The sequence below is a fragment of the Atractosteus spatula genome, chromosome 19 (assembly GCF_055471065.1).
Source record: "Atractosteus spatula isolate fAtrSpa1 chromosome 19, fAtrSpa1.hap1, whole genome shotgun sequence".
NCBI classification, from domain to species: Eukaryota; Metazoa; Chordata; class Actinopteri; order Semionotiformes; family Lepisosteidae; genus Atractosteus; species Atractosteus spatula.
Genome location: NC_142724.1, coordinates 3,573,494 through 3,597,883, shown reverse-complemented (window position 1 = coordinate 3,597,883; position 24,390 = coordinate 3,573,494). Strand labels below are relative to the sequence as shown.

At 45.9% G+C, this 24,390-nt stretch overlaps 1 protein-coding gene across 4 annotated transcripts in view; it reads left to right on the top strand.

Annotated features, from left to right (window-relative positions):
* slco4a1 (solute carrier organic anion transporter family, member 4A1) overlaps positions 1-21,716 on the top strand; it is a 43,615-nt gene extending 21,899 nt beyond the window's left edge. Inside the window, exons 3-14 of one of the 4 annotated variants that reach the window (XM_088937176.1) lie at positions 246-1,205; positions 5,128-5,218; positions 7,137-7,258; positions 7,649-7,760; positions 8,874-9,028; positions 9,335-9,530; positions 10,953-11,121; positions 12,175-12,350; positions 13,074-13,138; positions 13,571-13,719; positions 15,169-15,327; positions 19,746-21,716. In XM_088937176.1, the coding sequence (XP_088793302.1) occupies positions 404-1,205; positions 5,128-5,218; positions 7,137-7,258; positions 7,649-7,760; positions 8,874-9,028; positions 9,335-9,530; positions 10,953-11,121; positions 12,175-12,350; positions 13,074-13,138; positions 13,571-13,719; positions 15,169-15,327; positions 19,746-19,751 (2,202 nt within the window). In that variant the 5' untranslated portion in view covers positions 246-403 and the 3' untranslated portion in view covers positions 19,752-21,716. Of the gene's footprint in view, positions 1-245; positions 1,206-5,127; positions 5,219-7,136; positions 7,259-7,648; positions 7,761-8,873; positions 9,029-9,334; positions 9,531-10,946; positions 11,122-12,174; positions 12,351-13,073; positions 13,139-13,570; positions 13,720-15,168; positions 18,831-19,745 lie in introns of those variants that run through there. The other 3 variants (XM_088937175.1, XM_088937174.1, XM_088937173.1) reach the window with 3 other exon arrangements.
* The last annotated feature ends 2,674 nt before the right edge of the window (positions 21,717-24,390 follow it).

The following is a 24,390-nucleotide window of genomic DNA, read 5'->3' as shown; positions in this document are numbered from 1 at the left end:
AGAGCAGACTTTGTACTTTAGTATGCCACTTTAGTTTTTTTACTTTTGTGAACATTCCTTTCGTATCCCAATTTGCTCTCTGTTTTCGTTTCTCAAAATTTGAGAATCTCCCGACAAGTTAGATCAGTTCCCCTCCAGTTCTGGTTCAGTATGCTAGTAGACTGAAATGCAATGTTTCTCACTACACTCCGCCTTTCATGTTTTCTTAAGAAATACTGAACTGTGCTTTGGCTTCCCTCCTGCAGCATGAAGTCCCAGAAGCCCTCTGCTTGCATCTCAGGATCACCGTGTTTAAAAGCCAAGAGCTCCGTCCACCAGGTCCCGCACCTGCAGGGAGTCGCTGCCAGTGCGGTTCGGCAATTCGCACCCGTACGTGAAGCGTAGCTGAGCCCCGAGACTGGCAATGCCCAACCTCCTAAACACAGACACCTCCTTCAGCTCCAAGCAGGAGCTCCTGGACCTAAATGAGTGCCAGGCTGGCGCAGGTGACCTGCCACTGCAGGCCGCCAGCCCCGTGGATGGCTTTGCCAACAGTGCACTGTCGGACACTACCAGCCCCACCTCTGCCGACTCCCCTGGGGGGGCTCCAGGCAGCGGAGCTGTGGAGTACGGAGAGGACCAGCCCTACGGGATCAAGTTCGTCCCCACGGAGACGGAGCAGCTCTGTGGGTGGGGTGCCCTCACGCCCCGGTTCATCCAGGCCTTCAACACGCCCAAGTGGGTGCTGTTCTTCCTCTGCGTGGCGTCCTTCCTGCAGGGCATGATCGTCAACGGCTTCATCAACACGGTCATCACCTCCGTCGAGCGCCGCTTCGACCTGCGGAGCTACCAGAGCGGCCTCATCGCCAGCTCCTACGACATCGCCGCCTGCATCTGCCTGACCTTCGTCAGCTACTTCGGGGGCACCGGGCACAAGCCCAAGTGGTTGGGCTGGGGGGTGCTGGTGATGGCGCTGGGGTCCCTGGTGTTCTCCCTACCGCACTTCGTCACGGACAGCTACAAGGTGACGGTGCTGGACCACACCGGCCTCTGCTCGGACAATCAGACGACGCCCTGCAAGGAGAGCAGCTCCAGCCTCTCCAGCTACAGGTACATGTTCATGCTGGGGCAGTTCCTGCACGGCATGGGAGCCACGCCTCTTTACACTCTGGGCGTCACCTACCTGGATGAGAACGTCAAGTCCAACTATGCACCTGTCTACATCGGTAAGTCCGGCCTGCCTTCATGATTCTATTACCTGTCATCGGCTAGTGGTGTTGTTTTTCAGGAGATGTTCCCTAGAGATTTGGGGAAATTCAGGGCCTTCCCATTTTAAAAAATAAGCACACAATGTTTTTACAATAATATAATCACACTGCTGAAACACCTATGAAGAAGAATTCCTCAGGGGCACATAAAGCAATGACTCAATTGTCCACATGCGGCTGGAAGAACGAATGGAAACATGCTTCTGTGCCCATTCTCTTGTGAAACAATGTGGTTTCTCAGTTATTTATTTGTTTCAGAGGCTGGACGCCACATTTCCATCTGTACATGTGGCAGTTCACAGTGTGCTGGAGCGTTAGGGAAACTCCTTTTTAATACATGGGAGGTTTGTGACTTTGGGGGCGGGGGGGGGGTGTTAAAACTAAAGACTTTTTAAAAAAATTCTTGACTCTTTCACATTTTATGACCTCTCCTACATTAAAGTCGCTCCCAGATAATAAACCACATTTCACCACCACTCCTACCAGATCGATACACTCATTCTGAACTGAACTTCTCAGATGACTTGTGAATAATATCCTCATTGTGATTAAAGGTGATAGGTGGCAGCTTCCTTAACACCAGTGAGCTAACCTGCTCATGATAGCATCTTTCAGTGCAAGTTAGAATCCTTACTTACTCTTTTAGCATACTGTATATACTGTAATTTTAGGTGTTATAGAGACCTTCTTGATCAGTTAATAATGAAAATACTCTGCAGATCAAGAAGAAGAATCAGTATTCAGGCAGAGTTTGTCATTTACTTTTTTGTCGGAACCTCAGGCTGCCGAGTAAGGTCAGCTGAGACTACAAACGTCCCTCTGTTACAGTGTGCAACTGAAGACTCTCGCGTGTGAATGGTGTTTTGAATAGCTCAGGCTGAGGGACTGCTTTGTGATTGAGCACTAGATGTCAAATATCAGTTATAGCAATACCCTCGCCCTTCTTTCAAGGTTGACGAATCTCGTCTGATTGCCCGATGGAGGGCAGCTGCAGCATGCACGCTCCCTGGCAGTGCTGGATCAGATGGTCTCCTGTTTTGTGCCCACCTGGACCATGACACTGTGGTGTGCTCGCCCAGCACTGGGTGCAGGCAATGCATTTCCACTGGCAGTAGAGCACTGGGTGGGCTGGCGACTATATCCCAGCAGGTTGTTCCACAGTCTGCTTTAGGCAGGCTCCATTTCTCTGTGTTGACCCCTGATCCACCATGGTCCGCTCTCAGAAGGAGTTCAAGCCTGAGGCATTGAGTGGACACCCCTAATGTTAGTGTCTGAGTGCAGGGGAATTCAGGAGTTAAGGGCACAACGGAACAGAGGAGTCATTCGATGTATCATAAGGGATTTTTTCATAAGTACTGAAGTTCTTGTTCCCATGTGCAACAGGCCTTATGTTTGTGTTGATGTGAGCAGCTGAAGATAGCTGTTGTATGTCAACTGAGTTTCCAGTTGTTGTGCTTGTTGTATTATTTTGGTTTACAAGCCTGTGTTATCTACTTGCAAAACCCTTTCCTGGTGCTGTAGCAATCTTACAGCATTGTCTAACCTCCATGAGGTCTGTCCTAGGGTAATCCCTTGGGGAGAGGTTTGTTTGGGCAACAATGAAGACTTTTTATTTTAGCCCCGAGACAGATTGGGCCTTTTCTCCTTTTCTGTTTATAACATGCATTTGTTTTTGTGCTAAAAGCTAATGCAGTTTTAACTCCCCTTATTAAAACTTGGATTTTGTTTTTTAATCCCCTGAGGTCATAAAACATGAAATACAGTATCTGCCAGTGAGGTAATCCAACAGTGATAAAATCCGACAGGAGCCACATGTACAGAACAGTAACAAAGTGCAGTGCTGTACGTGATGCCTGAACTTTCCTGGCTCATCAAGAAGCTGTGCTTGTGCACCAGCCCCACCTACATACAGCATACTTGTTTCTCATAAACATGTAGTCATAAATAGACACCGATAGACAGTTTAACACAAAAACAGTTTAACTCTAAGACAACACACATCAGCACAGAGGGCAAATACTTCACCTACTGAAGACCTTATTTAGTGCAGCCACTCTGTTCATGTCTACCTTGGTTATGTATTTTCATCAGGAGACCTGAGATTTTGGGACAGTTTAAATAATGTAGTCCAGGATGTTTGGGGACTGTGGCTGCAGCCTGACTTGATTTCACTGTAAAAACAAGAGAACGTGCGTGGACTAAAAGTGAAAAAGAACCGAACCAGCCCTTATGAGAGAGAGAGGGAACGTTTTTACTGTAGCCGAGCCCAGAGAGCTTGTGCTCACTCTACAGAATCACCGAACAACCTGCTAGGAATCACGACCAGGGGGTTGTAAGGCTGGCTGTTACCACAACACTGCATGTGAAGTGTGAAGCCTAACAATTTGACTTGGCAAAGATTCCCAGCATTCTGTCTGGCAGAAAACAGGCTTTTAATTGACCGTTGAGTTTCCGGGCCTTTTCTGGGAAGTAGATGACTTGCATCACTACTGCCTGCGTCTTAGACAAGAAAACAAAAAAAGGTCTCAGTAAGAACTTGTAGCACAAAAGTAACTCTTAGTTGTAGCCATGGAAGCGCTGGTTTAAATAGAAGTCTCAGTTTAAATAGGCCAGAAGAACTTTTCCCGAAAGAGTCAGTAAGCCTTACAGTATATTTATTTTTGTTCTTAAAAAAACACTGCAGTGTTTAGAACAAGCACCATTATGCCGATTTACATACAGGTAATTGCTCAATGAGGTTGAAGTCAGTGCTGCAAGAGTTCACTTCTGAAACCGTTATAAACCGTTGTTTCTTATTTCTAAGAAAGTCTGAATTTATCGTTATCATTTGTTACAAACCATTTAAAAAAAAATCATCTTTAAAAAGTACCTTCGGGGAACTGAGCAAAATTAAGAAGTCCGATCGAGGAAAGAGAACTGGAAACAGACAAGAGGAGTTCCAGAGAGCAAAGTGAACAATGTGTCCACAGAAAATGCTAACCTAACGTACAGAAATAAGTGTCGAGAACAGGTGTAAAAATAAAGGCAGAAGCGGGGCTTGTAATGCAGTGAGACTCATCAGGCACGGAAGCTTCTTACTGTTATTTTAACCTCATGGTCGGTACGCGGAGACAGTCACAGCATCAGTATAATCTGGTGCGAAACCACATGTGGTTTTGTATGGACCTCAAGTAGACGAATGTTGAAATCTATCAGGATATGTGGCCTTTTTACCAACAGAGCCATTCAGAAACATTCAGGACATGACGTGACTAGTGACACCGCCAGTAGCCAGACTATAGTACCGCCACCAGACTCGCAGTAGCCTCATCCGGGTCGGAAAAAAGCGTGGGATGTTTTCTGTGCATCCGAAAAAGATTAGATTGACCTGATCTTTGCATCGCTAAGATAATTTAATATTTTATTGCATTGTTATTGGACCCATGACTGAAACTAATCAATAAAATCAAACTTGGATCTGAACTTGTTTTTGCTCTCATTGAAAAAAGAGGTTAAGATGTACAGTGTATGAGTGATAAACAAGTGTTGTAGCTTCATTCACCAAGAGCATCAATATTAATTGTTATTATTTAAATATTAGCAATAAGGAATAATTGCTGTGGTGTTGCATCATACTGTTTTATACTTACTTTATTAAAATGAACGAAAACTAGTCAACAAATATCCATATTAATTTATAATATACTGATTGATAACATACAAACACAGTTTTAGGGACATCCATTCGCATCAGAGTATAGAAGAAATCGGCTCGTCTGTCTCGTTTGGTTTTCAGTGGTTTATTAATCCGACAGAGAATCCACGACGCTGCTTAACCACTGGAAACGTTTCGCTATTTTTTTTTAAATCGTCACGACTGCTTCTCTCTTTCCTCCTGTAGGAATTTTTTACACAGCTGCTATCGTGGGACCGGCTGCTGGTTACTTGTTAGGGGGTTTCTTTCTCAACATGTACACGGAAATCCACGAAACGTAAGTATTTTCCTTGTCGCCCCCGGACCCTGCCTGTCTAGATGCAACAGTGCTGTAGGTACGGTAACACACAGCAAATCGGGCTCGTCTCATAATCAGTTCCTGCAGGCGCCCTGGTTCATTTGGGGGCAAGCTACTGTTTGTGAAGGGAGGGCTCTGACTTGCCTAGGCAGCGCCTTCTAGCGGTAGAATCAAAAACATGCTGGTCCAGATATCCTGCTGCAAGACCGCATTACTGCTAACAACAATCGTTTAAGTCTATAAGCTCTTGTGAGAAAAGCGCTGTAAAATAGTGCGCGAATCATACTTCAGAGAGGAGAAAAAAGGAAAACAGAAAAGGAAAGCACAGATCAGCGGCCCTGTAACAGTAAGAATTCAACTAAATCACATGTTAAATGCCTCAGACAGATTTTTAAGTGAGATTTAAGAGATTGTCCTCGGTTACAGAGGAGGGTTCCGGTGTCTAAGGTGAGTTCCTCCAACACAGCGTTGCACAGAATAGGGCTCTGTCATCCGTTGTGTGTAACCTGGATTTCGCAGAATGAGAAATAGAGCCTGGTCTTCAGCTGAGTAGAAACACTGTCCAGAGTGTAGAGCCTGGTCTGTGGCAGAATGCCCAAATCATATGATCTCAGATTAAGAACTGGACTATACCCCTGCAAAACACCTTAAAATAATCTGGAGCTAGATCATTCAGTGCCTTTTGTGTAAGAAGAGAACCTTAAAGTCCATTCTAAGTTATACATAGAGTCAGTGCAGTTTACTGAGGACAAGAGTTATGTGCTGAGGCAGAAACCTTTTAATTAGCACATGAGACAAAGACGTCTGGACATACTGTAGCATATTACCTTTGACGATGCCCCAGCAAGTAGTCTAATTTGGATGATCCTGTGCTATAAACGAAACCTTGAAAGGCTGTACCATTCTGCACAGGAGCTGTATTTGTAGACCAGCATCTAAGTGATGAACGACTGCTACACTGACCAGAGTTGCAGGATTCTTTTCAGTGTAACCAGAGGGTATAACCTCATTCTACAGTCATTCTTTCAGTGGACATCTGGTAGGTGCCATGTTTCAGTTGGTGAAAAGACATCCATTTTCCAGTCAATAATAAACTCATTAAGAGTCAGAGCCTTGTTGTTTACCGATCGAGTATCAAAAAGAGCAAATCTAGTAAAGTCCTTACAAAAGAGAGCTTAAATTATGAAAGAGCACACGTTGCAGTTTGGGGACGATTATGCAAATAACCATGATCGATGCCACAACTCTCAAGTGGATCTTGACACCACTGGGACAAAATAGCACCAATACAATCTTAAGAAAAATTATTCTAGAAAATAAACTGTGACCAGCACCTTTGTGATACAGATATTTAGGCAGAACTCCCAAACTGCAGCTGTAGTCAAGGCCATAGATGTAGGTCACAGGGGTCGATAATCAGAAAACAGAATAAGAGATCACGAGTATTGAACCAAAAATTCAAAGACCTCTGCTTGTCCACTACATGGCTCACGTCCACTTGCCTGCAAAAATTATATTCACAAGCGTGACCCATGATCCTACTTCTTGTGCAACACTGCCCCCAAACACTCATAAACTTGTGGAAAGGAGACAGAAGCCTATCGGTGTCAAATCCCATGATTCTACGCCCAGCTCCCCAGCTGTCGGGGGCACTAGCACACAAACTGTGCCCCAGTTCCCCGGCTCCTTCCTGCTCGTTTCCTGCAGAGGGAGAAGCTGGGGTGTAGTAGGGCTGCAGTCGCTGTGTGCAGGTTCAGGGAGAGATGCAGTGAGCTGTTCTGGAATGAGGTTTGATTGGGCTGGAGGCGAATGGTCACCGAAGGCCGGGGTTTGGGTTTACACTTGTCTGCGTCCGCCACGCGCTGACGCCTTGCTCCTTCCTTCTTGACCTGTCCAGGACGGAGCTGACCCCCGAGAACCCTCTCTGGGTGGGGGCCTGGTGGATTGGCTTCCTGGTGGGGGGAGCGGCTTCACTCCTCGTGTCCATCCCTATCCTGGGTTATCCCAGGCAGCTGCCAGGTACCCGGCCTCTCCCGCCGTTCCGGCACCGCGGCACCGCTGCAACGAGCTAGCGATCCCCCGCGCCACAGGTGCAAACTGTTCCCCGCGGAGAAAGAGCTTAGTCGCTCCATATAAAGGCTTGGTGGGTTTGTGGCCACAAGGGCGTTCTTCTCCTTTGTTAGTGTGAGGAGTCTGTGCCCACAGGACAAGAGGATAACAATTTTCCCAATGCTGTAAAATGTACTGGTTGTTGGTAGCTTTTCCGTCCTCCAGAAATGACCCTTTGTAGTGCCCGCAAGCCCAGCGAATCCATACCCTCGGGCTGTGTTTAGCTCACTTTGCGCTCGTGCCAGCTAGCTCCTGACCAGCCAGCTCCTGAGCCGTGACGACCTGCTCCCTCTTCTCCAGGATCCCAGCGCTATGTGGCCATGCGGGTGTCGGAGGCTCACCAGCTGAAGGACGGCAGCCAGGAAACGGCCTCGGACCCCCAGTTTGGAAAAACCGTCAAAGATATGCCCAGGTACAGGACTGGGCGCTTCTTTACACAGGGAGTTCAGCCAGGCCGCTGCCGTGGCAATCTCTGTGGCTGGACAAACTGATACACAAGCTCTCACTGCCTTCCTGTTCTAAAGCAGTGCGATCCCTTGGTCAGCATCATTAAATCACCACGCTCTTTGGCCTGGTTGAAGAATTACCTCCTCTCTAGGGCGAAGGGTGAAAACCACACCCCGAGAAAGATAGAAAGTCCCTACGTTTGGCCCCAGCTTCCAGCTGGTCTCTAGCTGAATGACTGTTACCACATCTCAGGAATAATAACCTTTATTGGTGATCAGTAAGATCATAAGACTGATTTAAGCAAAAATCATTCAGCCTGATACAGAAGCCATTTTTAAATAAAGGAACAAGTAAATGTTTATTCCATGCTGAAAAGAGAAGAAAGAAAACGCAACGTTTCGGCCGTGGAGCCTTCTTCAGGTGTGAGGTCCTGGACTTGCCTTTGCAGAACTTTCCTTTCTGTTCAAGCAACAACATCGCAAACATTTCCTTTGCGCTGCAGTATTAGAGCAGAGCTGGAAAACAGGCAGTTCAGCAGAAGTTCTACATTTAAAAACCAGAGCCAAACAGAGTCTTGGCACACAGCACTGATTATATTTTTTCCAAAAGCTTTTTTGGACATTACCAATGTTTGTAGTGGCTAAAAAACACAGGTTTTTAAGTCCGAGCTGGGTGATAAGAAGGTGACTTTAATTTTTAGAAGAATCTAAGGGTCTTAGGAAACACAGGGAGTATTATGAGAAATGAAATATATAGGTATTTATGTTTTTAGATCTTTGTGGAGTGTTTAGTGGCTTCACCCGACATATTTCTGGAAACCCCTAAACCCTGGGACGGTCCCAGATCTTCCGTATGTACCCTACAACACAGACCCCAGACTGTACACGATATTCCAATTTTAACCGCACTTGATTCAAATTCTTTGCTTTTAAACAAGGATACAACAAGTGTGTCCTTATGTGTTGATCTCCTTTATATAATTTGCTTCGATGTTGGGATGAGTCCAACATAAAATAATATGTCATCCGTCGATGAGCTCCTTCCCTACTCGGCGCGCAATGCCCTTCCCTCTCCCCAGATCCGTGCTGCTGCTGCTGAAGAACCCCACCTTCATCTTCCTGTGCTTCGCCGGCGCCACAGAAGCCACTCTCATTGCAGGCATGTCCACCTTTGGCCCCAAATTCCTGGAATCCCAGTTCAGCCTCAGTGCCTCAGAAGCGGCCACATGGTTTGGTAAGCGTTTGATTTAAAAATAAAACTCCCTGTACTGGACAGCGACAGGCTCGCCTCTGCCAACACAGCAGTACGCTCAACAAGTATCATACAACCATTGCCGAAAAGACCTGAAGGAGGCAGGCAGGCAGTAGCCTGTAGCCTGCTTTCTTTATGCAAGTGGCCGTCCTATGATAATAATAATGCGTTTAAAGACATTTTGCTTCTTTCAATAGTACGAGCGCTTCATTATGTACAGTACTTGTGCTGAGGTCACCCTCTTCTTATTGTGCCTGTGTCCCCTGCCCCCCCTGCCTGGTTCTGCAGGCTACATGGTGGTGCCTGCCGGGGGAGGGGGCACGTTCCTGGGGGGCTACATTGTGAAGAAGCTGAACCTGCGCTGCAGAGGCATCATCAAGTTCTGCATGTTCTGCGGCGTCATCAGCCTGCTGGCCATCTTCATCTTCCTGATTCACTGCCCCAACATGCCCATGGCGGGCGTCAACGCCCCCTACTTGGACAGGTGAGACGGGAGGGGCACGAGGCGTGGCGGCGGCCTGGGTCTTTCACATCCTTGCGTATCGGATGCGCGGTCTCCCTCCCTTCGCTCCTACACCGCCCCCGACGTGGTCAACTGGTTTCGCGCAGCACCCCCGAGCCCCCGGAGCACTAGAGGGAAAACGGAGGCAGGGTCACGCAAAGTGGCAAAAGCCGCTGGGCCCCGCCCCCTTTGTCTAAGGGTTCGACATGCCAGCAGCGCAAGCGATGCGAAAGCCCTGCTTGTGCACGTCCGTTTTATGAGGAAGGGTTATTTCCAAAAAGAACACGCCCAAACGACGGAAAACAACAGCGGCGGGGGGGATAGAAAAGGGGCGCGCTTCAAAGAGAGTGCCGAGGCGGAGAAAATCATTAATCGCCAGGGAATTTTAATTTCAGACGTTTCAGATTTCGGAGATAACACAGCGACTTCAAGAAATGAAACGTCAACTTCACCACCAAGTAAAACGAAGATAAAAGCCAAAAATGGGGCCAACAGAAATATTGTGACTTGGCAGCGGGGCGACAGCTACGAAGAGGGCGAAGTTCATTTTCCCAGTGCTGAGGGATTGAGTAGATCCCTCCTGAAATTATGCCCTGGCAAACACAGCGGTAATGAGTGCTGTAAAGTCAAAAGCTGTTTATGTTCAGCGTTAGAAGAAGACATCTGTCTGTGTAACGTACGACCACTTGAGAACAATGTTTTCTTGTCCATGGTTATTGAAACTGTTTCACTGTTTTTTAACTATTGAGGCACCCCCTTATAAAAATAACCTAAAGTTTTCTTTAGAAATGTCCAAATGCCGTCTTGACACCCATAGGAACTTATGGGTCTTCTACAGGTTACTTCCATACGAGTCTGTGTACCTTAGGGTCTCCACATTCGCAAGGGTTCGGTGCAGAAAACGCTAAATTCACAGATCACCAAGGCCACCCCTACTGTATACCGTCACATAATGTACTACAATATGTAGTTAAAACACATGAGTAGCCCTCCCTCTGAATCCCTTCTCCTGTGTCTCTGTGTGCCTCCGTGGTGATCAGCACTCCCCAGTGTAGCACAACACTTAAATAAAACAGCCAGAGGGCCTGTAAAGTCGTCTCCAGCCTGTCATTCCCTGTGCCATTCTGCTGACACAGAACCTGGAGCGTCTGTTATTATATAAAAACAGGCCCATGTTGAGATGTGGGTACTTGGAAAGATTCCTCTCACGAGCCCAGTCTCTTGCGCGGCCAATCTGGACGTTGTGGGTGACAGCCTTCATCTCGGTGCCCTCCCCCTCGGCTCTCCTTCCATACGAGACCCGGTGGGCCAAACCGGATCAGGAATAGGCGAATTCGTGAATGTTTGGTTCGCAGATGCCGAGACCCTACCGTACTGAGTCCATCCTTTCTCTTGAAGTTACAGCTCAGCGTCAGACGGACCTCTGAACCTGACAGTGGGCTGCAACTCGGAGTGCAGCTGTACGAAGCAGCTCTACAACCCGGTTTGTGGGGCAGACGGCACCATGTACTATTCTCCCTGCCACGCGGGCTGCAGCGGCATCAACCAGACGCTCAGCACGGCAGGCAAAAAGGTATTCCGACAACAAGTGCGCTCGGTCGCACTTTGGCATTGCCGCGGACCCCTGGTGGCAGGAGAGGGAACTGCACCCTGGGTTCTCGTTGACATAAAATAGACTTTACTTTGGGGGAACATGCCATGAAAACACTCGGTGCCCATTGTTGTCTTCCTTTTGAGGAAATGAGAGGCATGCTCCCTGTGTACCTCCCTTTGCTTGTGTTTCTCACGTCCCTCCAGGCACCCCAGCTACACCTCTAGAGCAGCTTCCTGGCTCATTCCTATTAGGCTGCCGTTCAGTCAGCTCCAGTAGAGTTACATCGGACAGCCTCTGATACATTCCCTCTCCAAAGTTCTATCGCATTTATTAGCATCCGACCAAACTACTGAAGGGTTTCTGTAGTCAGAAGGTTCCTACTGCCCAGGGGAACAAAATTAAAATTTATTTTAATTTATTTTTAAATTTAAAATTAAAATCCAAGAATTCCACAGAGCTGTTTCCCAGACAATCCCACAGAGCCAGCTTCAGCCATTCAGTCTCCTACAGGGTAAAGAAAGGCCGTGTTTCTTGTGTCCTGTGCAGAATGTTTTTAAGCTTCGATCTCCACTTGGGTCCTTGGGTTGTTGATCTCTAAAAAGGCAACGCCTTGCACTATTTTCAACACCTAATATGAGTCCCTCTATAACCTTCTCTGTTCTAGGCCATAACATCTCAGTTCCCATTGTTTGCATGTGGCTTTCCCTTTTAGGAATCAGAGTGGTCACAAACACTGAGCACAATATTGCAAGAGAGTTCTGACCGATGCTGTATTTCATTTAAACATGACTTTCCTTGATTTGAATTCTACAACCCTAACAATATGGCCAAGCATTTTGTTAGCTTTTTTCACTGCTTCTCTTCGCCGTCTAGATGAGGAATCTGAGTCAAACTCTTAAATCTTTCTTATATTGTTTCTTCCAGTACAGAGCCACGCATTTTAAATTTAAAATGTGTATCTTGGCCCACTGCTTTATAACAGGTTGCCATCAAACTGAACGGGCCGTCTGCGTGTGCTCTCTCTTGCTGCAGGTGTACTCCGGCTGCAGGTGCATTGTGGGAAACCTGTCGTCCTGGGAGCAGGGTGTCGCGGAGGCAGGGAAGTGCACGTCTTCGTGTCAGTACATGCCCGTCTTCCTCGTTTTCCTGTTCATCGTCATCCTCTTCACCTTCCTCTGCAGCATCCCCGCTTTGACAGCTACTCTGAGGTATGAGCGGAGGCCGGAGCCCTGTGGCACTGGCGGTAGAGCGTTCCAGGAGGGCTGTTTGTTTAAATGATGGCTTGCTCAGATCAAATCCTTCCAGTACAAAAAGGCTGAGCAAAACGTGTTCCCAGAAGTGTCGTCTGTTGGGTGGGAGCATGAGGTCTTCCACATGGAGGCGCGGCCCTGCGTCATTTTCTTGGCCAACATTATGGTCTGTGGTTCATCCCCCAGACACAAACAATGTGTCTTGAATCGGCTTCTCTGTGGGCCGCGGAGCATGAACACATTTTTGACTAATAAAATTGACGACATTTACATAGATCAGTCTGGTTTTGCAGTTAAAACAAGACAGTTTTAACAGGCAGATAAATGTCAGGTCTTTATAAGGTTGTTTTTTTCCATGAATGATTAAGATGTTATTTTAACCTTCAGACATGAAATGTTCATCATCATTGCCTTTGCACATCTTTCAAGTTACAAAGGAGCAAAATTTGATTAAGCTGTATTTTGTCTGGCTTCATTCTGGCTGTTAAGCTACGCCCCTTTCCGGACTTATTCTCCCAGTTTTTTTATGTAAAAAAGGAAAAATACGCGCCTGCTGTTTGACAGTTCGAGTAGCTCATAGCCAGGACAGATCTAATCCCTGCTGCTAATAGCCCGTTGTCGAGTTTATTTGCACTGTGGCATTCCGATGACTTCCAGTCCTTTATTTTGTCTTTCCCAAAGGTGCGTTCCAGACAGTCAGAGATCCTTTGGCCTGGGGATTCAATGGATTGTTGTCCGAACGCTGGGTACAGCCTGGTTTTTACCTCCCGTTCCGGATCAAACACCCCAGTCTAGAGAAAGTTCACTACAAACTCCATTTAACACTCAATACTAGGAATGACCAACCAGCACATCTTTTTATTACTTTTAAACATACAATGCCTGCCCACAATCTGCCCTGCACATTCCCACAAGAAAACGAGGAAACCTTCTGTGCTGTCAAGTCTTAGTTTTGCCTAAGAAAAAAGTGGGGCGCAGCTTTCTGGGTGATCCGCGTCATTTTATTTTTTTTATTAAAAAGCAAGCAATTTTCTAGAATTTCGTTCCCCTGTTTAAGCTCGGTTCTCCACATGTAGTACTTTTTAAGGTTTCACTTTCACTATAAAATTGATGTCATTTATGTCACGATCTTTGTTATTGCAGATTTCATCTAAGCTCCACCATTTGTGTGTTGACAGGGGGGATTCCAGGTCCAATAGCCTTTGGCTCAGTTATTGACATCTCCTGTTTGCTGTGGCAAGACCAATGTGGAGAACAGGGATCCTGCTACCTCTACCAGAACTCAGCCATGAGCAGATATACCCTGATAGCTGGCGTCATCTACAAGGTAAAAGCACAGAGTCCTATTCTGACTTCCCTCACTTCAGTCATGAAACAGATTCAATCCTCATGAAAACTTGCATGCCACCCCCATGTCTCAAGATTACCCTTAGAAACCCTTTGTTTTATTCATGTGTTTAATCACTGGGATAAAACAGAACAACCTACAGTTAATGCACTCTACAGATATAGGAGTATGTGGCACACCCCCTCCACTGTGAATTTACACTCCTCCCATCTGGAAGACACCTCTGTGCCCTCAGGGGTAAAACAGAAACAGACTCAGGAAATGATTCTTCCCCTCTGCAGCGTCATTCTTAAATAATGCAAAATAGTTCTTTTATCTCATGAAATATTGTAGTCCTGTCACAAAACCAATTTCCCCTAGGGAATAATAAAACTTGAATTAAATTTCCCAAGAGGGTTTTACAGAAAGTATGACCACGCAGTTTGCATCAACAGTCCAGAAAAGCACAGTCAGATATTATGATCTTCAGGGCTGTGCAAAAGTAACTAGCCGAAACTGGACTTTAAGGACACTTTTCAGAAGCTAAGTTAGTTAAAACTATTTTCCATTTGCAGCACATCTCTAGTCACACAGTGAAACATATTGTTCTTTACATGGCAGGAAGTGAAGTTAGGTCACTCTGGCTGGTGCAGGTGCTACAGTATGTCACTTCCTTAAAAGTGCATAAGATAATTGGTCTGCGTGTCTGGGTATGACACTAAGCGGAAGACAGTGTTTAAAATTCACATTTAAACTATTTACCCAAACACCTGTGTCATGGGCATTACCCTGCTGAGCATGAAACCTGAGAGTCAGTATCGGTCTGGGCCCTGCCAGGGGCTGACTTCTGTCTGGAGGAAGAGCCGTCTCGTGCTCTCGGCCCCTCCTTGCACACTGTGCCTCTGGGGTTCACGCTGGCTTGCCACGGCTCTCGCCAGGAAGAGATGTGGCTGTCCGATAATGGGAAGATGGACAGAGACTGCGTTATAGATTGAAGTACAAGGACAAGGGCCGCCATAGTGTGGGGCTCAGTTGCCTTCCTGAAGACCATCTGCTGCTTACAGGTGATCTGCACATTCACAGCCTAGAGCAGGGACTCCCACAAAGCCTACTGGGGTTTGTTCCACCTTAATAGACCCAATAATAGGTTTAATTGAACCTCTTTAAATTGTTTTCAGTTCCTAAACATGCAGGAGGATTCCTTAAGAAACCTCAAGTCTCCAGCCTTTCAGTAGAAGAGAAAACTGGCAATTGACTCCAACCACACAACTTGTTGGTTCAGTTCAGGAGTCACAAGGAGCTCAGGTGCAATGAAACCCAGCGGGTGAGGGGGTCCCCAGTGTCTATGGGCACGTGTTGCCCCTGGTCCTCGTATCCTTGTTTGCAACGCCGGGCACCCACTTTCCGCGGCAGCGTTGCTTGAAGGCTCCACCGGTTTCCTCCCGGCAGGCTCTGGGGACGCTGTTCTTCTTCCTGGCCGCGGTGCTGTACTCGCCGCCGCCCGAGTCGCCGCAGAGCAGCCGCGAGAACACGGACCAGAGCGCAGCGGACAAGGAGGACGAGCCCGAGCTGCCCGAGAAGGCCGCGCCGCAGGAGATCCTCCAGGCCGTAAATACCAAGCTCTGACATCACCCCCCATCCGCATCCACCCCCCTCCCTGCCGGACCCCCTGCAGGCCTCCAGAGCGCAGCCAAGGTCACAGAAGAGACGAGGGGACAGTTATTCAACAAGCTATTCAACAGCGCTGATTTCAGAGCTCTTAGCTCTTAAGAAATCAACGCAGACAGTTCAACACGCTGAACCTGAAAACTATTGAAGTATTTCTGTCAACCTAAGTTCCACAGACATTGTTTCTGTACTGTAGGCTTTTTGTCAAAATGTCAAAATTTGGCTTTTCTGCCAAATACTTAGAGAGCACTTATGGCTCCATTGGCAAAAGCTCCTCTAGAGCCGGTCATTCATTTATATTACATTCATTCAATATAGCCTCCTGGACCTTAAATAATTCAACAGGCCAAAGACTGTGCCAGACAATGGGCCCAGCATATCCAGTGTTTTAATTCTTGACAAAATGTTTAATTTTCACTAGCAAATGTCTGCTGAATATTTAATATACTTACACACTAATACATTAACTAGATTAATACAAGCACATTTTTACACTCCCTGTAACTACTGAACAAAAAAGAAAACTTATGGTCATGCCTGGTTCTCACAGAGTGGTGTCTAACACTGCTTTCAGCACACACCGCTATAAGTGACAATCAGTGACCGCTATCTGAGTTAACAATAACGATAATAATCTGGAGCTTCGTGAAGTACGTCATCACCCGGAGAGAACTGCTCTCCTCTTGCTTCACTGCTCCTGCAAGACGGCCAGTGCAGATTTCCATTTGAATGCTGTGGCAGTATGTTTTAGCACCGTCTACAATCGGTCTTCAGCTCTGTAAACTAGTGCTGAAAAGCCCAACGTCCTTTTCCCAGAGAGGAATGTGTAAGATACTCGCAGCCGATACAGCATGACCGAACCTTGATGAGGACAGACAACAAGCACTTTTGTCAATTTAAAGCTGGTGGTTGACACCAACACTGAGGGTTGGTCTTCTGTTGGGTAAACTGGCCTGGTGATGATTATCCTGTGTTTACAGGCTGCAAGCTGCAGGTCTTTTACACGTGAAATATGAAGTCAGTGGTCTTGGGGCCATACAGGCCATGGATGTGTTTTGTAAATATGTTCAATTTTATTGATGGAAAAAGCTACAAGGTGGGCAGGCAGTCTGCACTGCTAGACAAAAATAATTCTTTTATTTCTGCTAATAATTTTCAAGGATGCCATCAGGGGTTCTTACTGTAGCTCAAATCAGCAGCAAAGAGAATTATTTAAATTTACTTTCAAATGGTAGTTAGCCTTTAAATCCTAAGCACAAATTAGAAATGCATGGCAGTGAAGCAAAAGAACAGAGTTCATATTTAACAAAAATAATTAAAAACAAATGTGTTTGATCTCCAGAATAGCTGAAATGAACAAAACAGAAACAAAAGGATGAATGGTTTGAGAAACTAGGTATTTCATCTCCTTTTCACCTGAATCTGATAGCAGGTGTCAGAGTCTGGCGAATGAAGTAAGCTGGTTAAGGGGTGTAATTTAAATAAGCTCATGATTTTTCAATAAGCAAACACTCAAACGTAGCCGACCCCAAACAGAGCACTTTAGGCGATAGTTCTTCCCCAGTTTAAGTGACCTGTCTCTCGGACGTCCATTGCCAAAATTTCTGCCATTATGTCTTAAAAAGGTTTTAGCGACGTGCACGAAAAAGAGCAGGAAATTGGTGCAGATGTGTGCTCTCTTTATGTCTTGCTTCTTCACAGTTTATTTATTAAGAGTATTTATTTGTGATGTACTGTACAAACACTGCAGAGTGCATCTTTTTTTTTAAATTGGTTTCATATTTGTTTGCTAAAGGCAAGCTGGCATCTCTTCAGAGACCCTGTCAGAGTGCCAGCCAGTGTTGGCCACAGACAGCAGTTAGATGTCACAATAGGTTTTCCAAAGATGAATGTCTTATTTTGAAAACCCGAGAGCTGATTTCCAAAATCCTTTTGATCTTTCTTCCTATCGTTGAATTTCAACAAGGAGGAACAGTCAAAGCTCCTGCCCAGCTCAGCTGTTTGAAGTCCTAGATGAGTTAAGACCCAAAGGATGGGGCCCTGTGTCTGCTCTTCAGTATGGCACTACAGCCCTGTGTCTGCTCTTCAGCGTGGCACTGCAGCCCTGTGTCTGCTCTTCAGTATGGCACTACAGCCCTGTGTCTGCTCTTCAGCGTGGCACTGCAGCCCTGTGTCTGCTCTTCAGCATGGCACTGCAGCCCTGTGTCTGGTCTTCAGCGTGGCACTGCAGCACTGTGTCTGCTCTTCAGCATGGCACTACAGCCCCCTGTCTGGGATTTCACAGAACAGGAGAGCAGTGACTGTGCTCTTTTGTATTAAACTGGATACAGAAATCACTGGCCAGTGGCTTCCTTTATGGCTCAACTGGTAAAGGGTCTCAGCATGAGCTCTACGATCGGGGGTTCTCCTCCAGTCAGCACTGATGCTCCAGTAGGGGGCGGTGATGTCTGTGAGGTATATTCCTCTCCTTCAATCAGCACTGATCCCCTGGTAAGGGGAGAATATCGGTGAGAAACAAGCCTCTCCTCCAATCAGCACTTATGCTCTGGCATGAGGCGGTGCTGCCTGTGAGGAACATGTCTCTCCTCCAATCAGCACTGATCCTCTGGCATGAGGCGGTGCTGCCTGTGAGGAACATGTCTCTCCTCCAATCAGCACTGATCCTCTGGCATGAGGTGGTGCTGCCTGTGAGGAACATGTCTCTCCTCCAATCAGCACTGATCCTCTGGCATGAGGCGGTGCTGCCTGTGAGGAACATGTCTCTCCTCCAATCAGCACTGATCCTCTGGCATGAGGCGGTGCTGCCTGTGAGGAACATGTCTCTCCTCCAGTCAGCACTGATCCTCTGGCATGAGGCGGTGCTGCCTGTGAGGAACATGTCTCTCCTCCAGTCAGCACTGATCCTCTGGCATGTGGGGCAGGTGCAGCCTGTGACATGTTAAAAGACAAGGTGGACAGGCTGGAGGGGTCTGCTTCCTCACTCCGTACGCAATACTGAAGGTTTGAAGCTGCCAGCAAAGATGTGAGTAACACCCAATTGACTACTGGCTGGCTCTTCCAGTTTAAAAAAAAAAGTCACTGACACATCAACATCTGAATACTGGAGATAAGGTCTCATAATTCTTGACATGGCAGTTAATTAAATTGCCAACATCAGATTTAATACAGTTGGTATTTGATCTTATAAACCTGTCATTATCATTGTCTGTGATTACAACCTGATGTTCATATATTCTGTTGTGGCAAAAGGCACTGTGTGACCTAAACAGTTCTCATTCTGTATTTCCCTGTAAAAAGCAGATTGTTTTTAATGCCTACATTTATCGTTTGATTTGAAATGACAAGTATTCTATATTTTTGTTTGTTATTTTATATGGCAACATAAATGTAATTCTATATAAGCATTTTTTTAAATGAAGAACTAAAATGCAGGAAATGCACGGCATGAAAAGTCTTGTGCGTCATTTTTTATTTACTCGTTCATTCAGCGTGAGTTTTCTTTTTGTTGTTTCACATTCCCCGCTATCCATCGTATTAGATTATAAATAAGTACCGTCAGCTTTCACAGGTTTTGTAGCTGACAAACTGTCTACAAGCCACTGATTCAGCATTGCCCACCCTTCAGTTTCTATAGACCTTTCAGCACAGGTGCAGTCTGAGAACCTCGAATAAGAAATGAACCTGTTGGTGCAGAACGATCCCACAGACAGGTGCACCAAGCAGTCCAAACCCACTTCCTATGGGCAGTGTTCCAGCGGTCTCAACACCGGGAATCACTTTGCCCCCCAGGTGTGCCCATTCTGTACTGTCCCCTCCTTGTTAAGAACACGAGACACAGTTGCTCATTTGATTGCGAGTGACGTTTTGTTTCAAGATTTCTCTCTGATCCTTTCTTAAATAATGTTCCAGCAACAGCCTCAACTCCATGGGCCTGAGAGTTGGTTCCAGCACCCCCACAATCCCTCTGTGAAAAGGACAGTCTCCTGTTTTCAGTCTTAAATGTCCCGAACTTCATTTCCAACTGTGTCCCTGGGTCCTTGCGATGCTGATGATCTTAAGGAGGTTCCCGGAGCTGACCCAGTTCTCAACTCCTTTGCTTTAGACAAGGAGTTCCTCTGGCTGCTCTCCCTTGTCCCGCCTCTAGGGGCACCAACACCTGTCTTGTAACCAAAACCACATTTTACAACGAAGACCCTTGATTCCAGTTCAACACATTTCACATTGTACCCCGGGATTCTGGGCACTGCAGAAGCGCCCATCATCTGTTTTTGTCGTTCGTGACAAACGACGTTCAGTGCATTTGATCATTTTACTAACCTTTCTCCTTTTCTTCCCTTTTCCTCTGCTTCTGGACGCAGTGCTGAACAAGCCTGTGCAGCATGGGGACAGGCGGTGCCCAGGGCCTCCCAGCCCCCAGCACCCGTGGCCACGAGGACAGCCTGGTCCAGCCAGACGAGCGCAGGGCGGTCAGCGGCGGAGTGGGGCCGCATCCTGCTCACACGAACCTGTGGGAAAGCACAGCAGGAATGAAGAAACTGCCAAACCCTCTGTTTGAGCACACCACTCCGAAAATCAATTTCCCTGCCTGGATTTGTCTTTTCTTAGAGCTCCTCGTGATAAAAAAAAAGCCGACGGAACTGGGCTCAGGGAAATGAAATGATTCAGGGACAAGACAGATGCGAGGCCAGGACATTCCAGTCCTTTTATTTCCTTGTTGTACAAAACAAGTTGTAACTAGTACTCGTTACGTCAGCCTGCCTCAATGGCTGTGTGCTAAAAGGGCTGCACCGAGTAGAAAACGGATAGATGTGTGTTTGTCTGGTTTGATAGTATTTTGGTCCAAAGCAGTTTACTGTACCGTGCACGGCTGGAGCTGGAGAAGCTGGTCTTTGCTCATATTCCAGCAATGTTGTGCCCAATGCCGTCGTAGCTCTGTTAAACATGCGAGGAAAAATAAGAGGAACAACTGCGCTGATGAAAAACACAGTTTTATTTGAGAAAGGTTAAGAAAACAGGGAGTCAGCACAGCAATTGAAATACCAGGGTCAGGAACTGGTCTGCACACTGAACTGGCCCAGGAATGTCCTTCGGGAACATGAGGATCTTTCAAACTTTTTGTGTTGAAATTAAAAAAAAAATGTAAACAAAGTGTAAAACAAAACAAAGTGTAAAACATAACGAAAGAGTCACAAGAAATTGTGAAGTAGTCCAGATTATTTAAAAATGCTGGCATTCGGAAATGCATGTTTCATAATGAAAATGACAAAGAGCTCCATCTCTTCCTCGATTTATGATGTACTGCTACAGGCACTTTAAATGTGATCTTCTGAAGAATAACGGTGGCAGAGAATCCTGTATCTCGTGATGTCTCTGGGTTGGTGGGTGTGATTGTCGTGCAGTGTGTGCGTGCTTGTGCGTGTATATATTTTTAGTATTCTCTTTCCTAAGAGTAGGTGGTGGAAGATAAAAGTCACGGCACCACTTTTGAGGCGGGATTGATACAAAACCTACATATCTGGCTTACAAAGCAAGCAGGTTAAAGGATAATATTTCATTGGGCGTGGAACATTTTGGTGTAAAGTGCTTAGAGTGTGCAGTTTAGTGGATATTACTTTAATGATCGTGAAATAAATGTTCATTGCAGCCATTGCCGTGGAGAGCAGAATGACTGAAGTTACGCTTTAAATAAATTCAAAGTATTGCTGCTATCTGGCTGAAAAGCTAGTCCACCTGGACAACTGTCTCTTAAAGAGAAAACTCTACTTTTCCTATAAGTTATGTTGACGACACACATGTGCCGGTATTTCTCCTTTTCCTGAGGACTGGCTGAAAGGGAAAGTCCTGTATGGAGGATTACAGTGTGATGCCATTATAGGTTATAGATGCTGAAAGCCAATCACTGTAGCTGCTTCCCTGCAACTCTTTTCAGCATGAAGAAGACCCAGAATGTATCTGCCTGTAGTTCTGTGAAGTGCTTGCTAAGAGCTGCTCAACAGTTCTTTAGGTTCTGCAGTCTGTGCTACTGTTTCATCCTGTTTCTGTTCAAAAGGCAATTTAGTGCCATTTTAACATTAACTAGAATGAACGGCTCTGTTACAGACAGAGAACAACAAGCTGTTAAGAAGAAAAGCTGCTGTTAGCACATGCAATGTGGTTTGAGTTGTGATTTTGTCTGGTGTAAAGTGTACATGCTGTATCTGCCTCAGAACTACATTTGCATCTAAAACTGACAGCACATTTGTTGGCGTTGCTAAACAATGCAACGTTTTTTTATGAAACAATGTTTTGTACCAATTTGCTTAAATAAAAGTTCGTATTAAAAATGTCAAGTAATTGTAGTTTTTCAACCTCGATCCCCCCAAAAAAGTCATATTCATGGTAAGTTTTTCGCAGTTTCATTAAGATACACATCCGAGCTGAAAGCTGATATTGCACACTTATCACGACAAAGAAACACTGTTATTGTCAATGTGCACAACCAATACATTCGTCCATGACAACTGACATTTAAATACACATCATAAATGTGCACCTACAGTACACTACACACTGGACTCACCTAGGTGATCAGTAGCCTCGCACTTCACATTTCACATTTGTGTGTTGAGATTTTCCTGCGAACTTGAACATTTCCTTCCCCGTGTCCGTACATCTGGTCTTCCTTTGTTTGTTCACTAGGTGGCGCTCTAATGCCATGGTTCAGCGCCAGTCGGGGAAACTAGTTAAGCAGTGTTTAGCTACGTATTTTGAAACACTTTAGAGCTCAATTTAGAAGTCAATGCAACGTTCAAAGGCACAAAACAAAAAAGTGTCATGCCCCCCTTCCACAAAAAAATAATATTTTTTCTGTGCATAATATTCCATTTGTGTATTGCAGTGGTAGATCTGTGTATTTTGTACTGGATTTTCAACACACAGATCTACCACTGAAATACACAACTGGAATATTGTGTAACTGGGTCTCCACGGTATTCCCGGTATTTTGGGAAGGGACGTTTTGGTGGACTACGAGTTATAGGAGCGGAGGTGAGAGAGACCTCCGCATTATCCCTGGTAAACGTTCCTTACAAACTCCATTTCATTATCCCGATCTCTATCATGTAATTTTGTGTTACCAGTCTGCCAAGACGATCTCTGGTGCCCGTGAGAATACAGCAAGTGCCTCTGAAAGAGGAACAGAAATGTTTTGGGCTGTCGGCTACTCAAAGCCGAGAGCCCTCGGTCTCCAAAGATACCTCAGCCCCCCCCTGGACGCCTCCCGGCGAGCTCTCCGCTCGTCCAGGAAACGTGTCTCTGGGAGAAGAGCTGCGGGGATGATGCAGGCCCCAGCTTCCGCCTGCGAGCAAAGCAGCATTGAAGCGGCACATTTAGGAGACCAAGGTAATGTCAGCACAGAGTCCCACAAGCGTGTGGCGCTGGAGTGCTGTATTCACACACGCACCGCACGAACACAGTCGCTCAGCCCAGCTAGGGAGAACGACCCTGCAACAGCTACTGTTCATAATTATAACAAAAATAAATCAAAATCAACTCACGTTTTGGCACAAGGGGTATCAATAATGTATTTTTTAGAAATGAGTTATGTTTTCCGTGTCTATAAGCACTGTGTGAGACGTAAGTTTGAAACAACCTGTTTTCATATCGTTAATTTAGAAATGTTAGGAATTGAAATGCTTTGTGGCCTGAAAACGTGGGAAAATGATTTTGGTGAATGGCACGGTGTTTAGCTGTAAATGTTGATTATTTAAAAAAAAACACTGCACTGAGCAGCACAGTGTTTCTTTGATTTCAAGACTATAAACAGATTGCAAGTAAACACACCGTATCAACAGTAGTAAATTCTGCTGTCTTCCATACTGTAGCCAAATACATGTAGCAAACATGTAGCAATTCTGTAGCTACAGCATCAAAAAATGTTTTGCATGCCCTTCAGAACACCAATGTAGTCCTGAATGGTGAGTAAATACTATGCGTTCATTAATAAAACAGATGAGTGTTTAGAAACAGGAAGTCCAGGTTCCTCTGTTTGCAATGCAAACCTGCTTCTAAGACAGATACATGTACCTAGAATGACAATTGGTTCTGGCTCTATGACCAACATCAACAATTCATCTTTCACACTGAGGAATTTAAACATGTTTCCTAACAGGCACCATCTAATAATCATGTAACAATATACTGTATAGTGTAGCACAATCAAAATGCCTATCCACAAATTCCCACTAATAACATGTCCGAAAGGCATTGATGGTTTTCATGTGACTGGGTTCAACAGAGATTACACAGACCACACCATCTTATTTAAAGCTGGCCTAGCTGCTGATTAAAGATCAAAGGGCAAAGATGAGTGTGTATCTTGTTCTTCAGAAGCTGTCCCTCGACAGCCATCGTGCTGATGTGAAAGCCAGGTCGCTCGTTTTCCTCCAGGGTAAGCCGAAGGCATTCTTCTCTCCTTCCAGGAAGAGACCATGTCAAATGCTGACCACTGAGATGCTCCAAATATAAATTATGGAATCCCACTTCGGGGCACAGTGTTGTGTTTGATTTGTGCCTTCAGACCCTGACATCAAATTAGTCCAGTTCAAGCAGCAAAGTGGCAGCTCTCATTGAATTCATATCTACTGGTTAGTGCTGCTCTCTGGAGAGAGATGGAAAGCCAGTCCAATGTGACTGCAAGGACTGACACTTTGCACTTTTCCACTCACAATTCTGCTTCATCTTGATTTTGGAAGGATTTCTTTTTTTTCTGCCTCACCAATGATCTGGCCAAGATGTTGACCCGTTGATGTGAATGTTTTTCCATCCATCTGTTCATTATCTGAAATCTGCTTATCCTGACAAAGGTCACAGCAACCTGGAGTCGAGCCCAGAGACACTGGGAGCACACCTGGACGAGACACCAGTCCGTTTCAAGGCTATGCAGAAAGGGAAGGTTTAAAGTAGCTGATCAAAGCCAGCCAGCATGTCTGTAGGAGGTGGAGGAAGCGAGGGTACCTGGCAAAA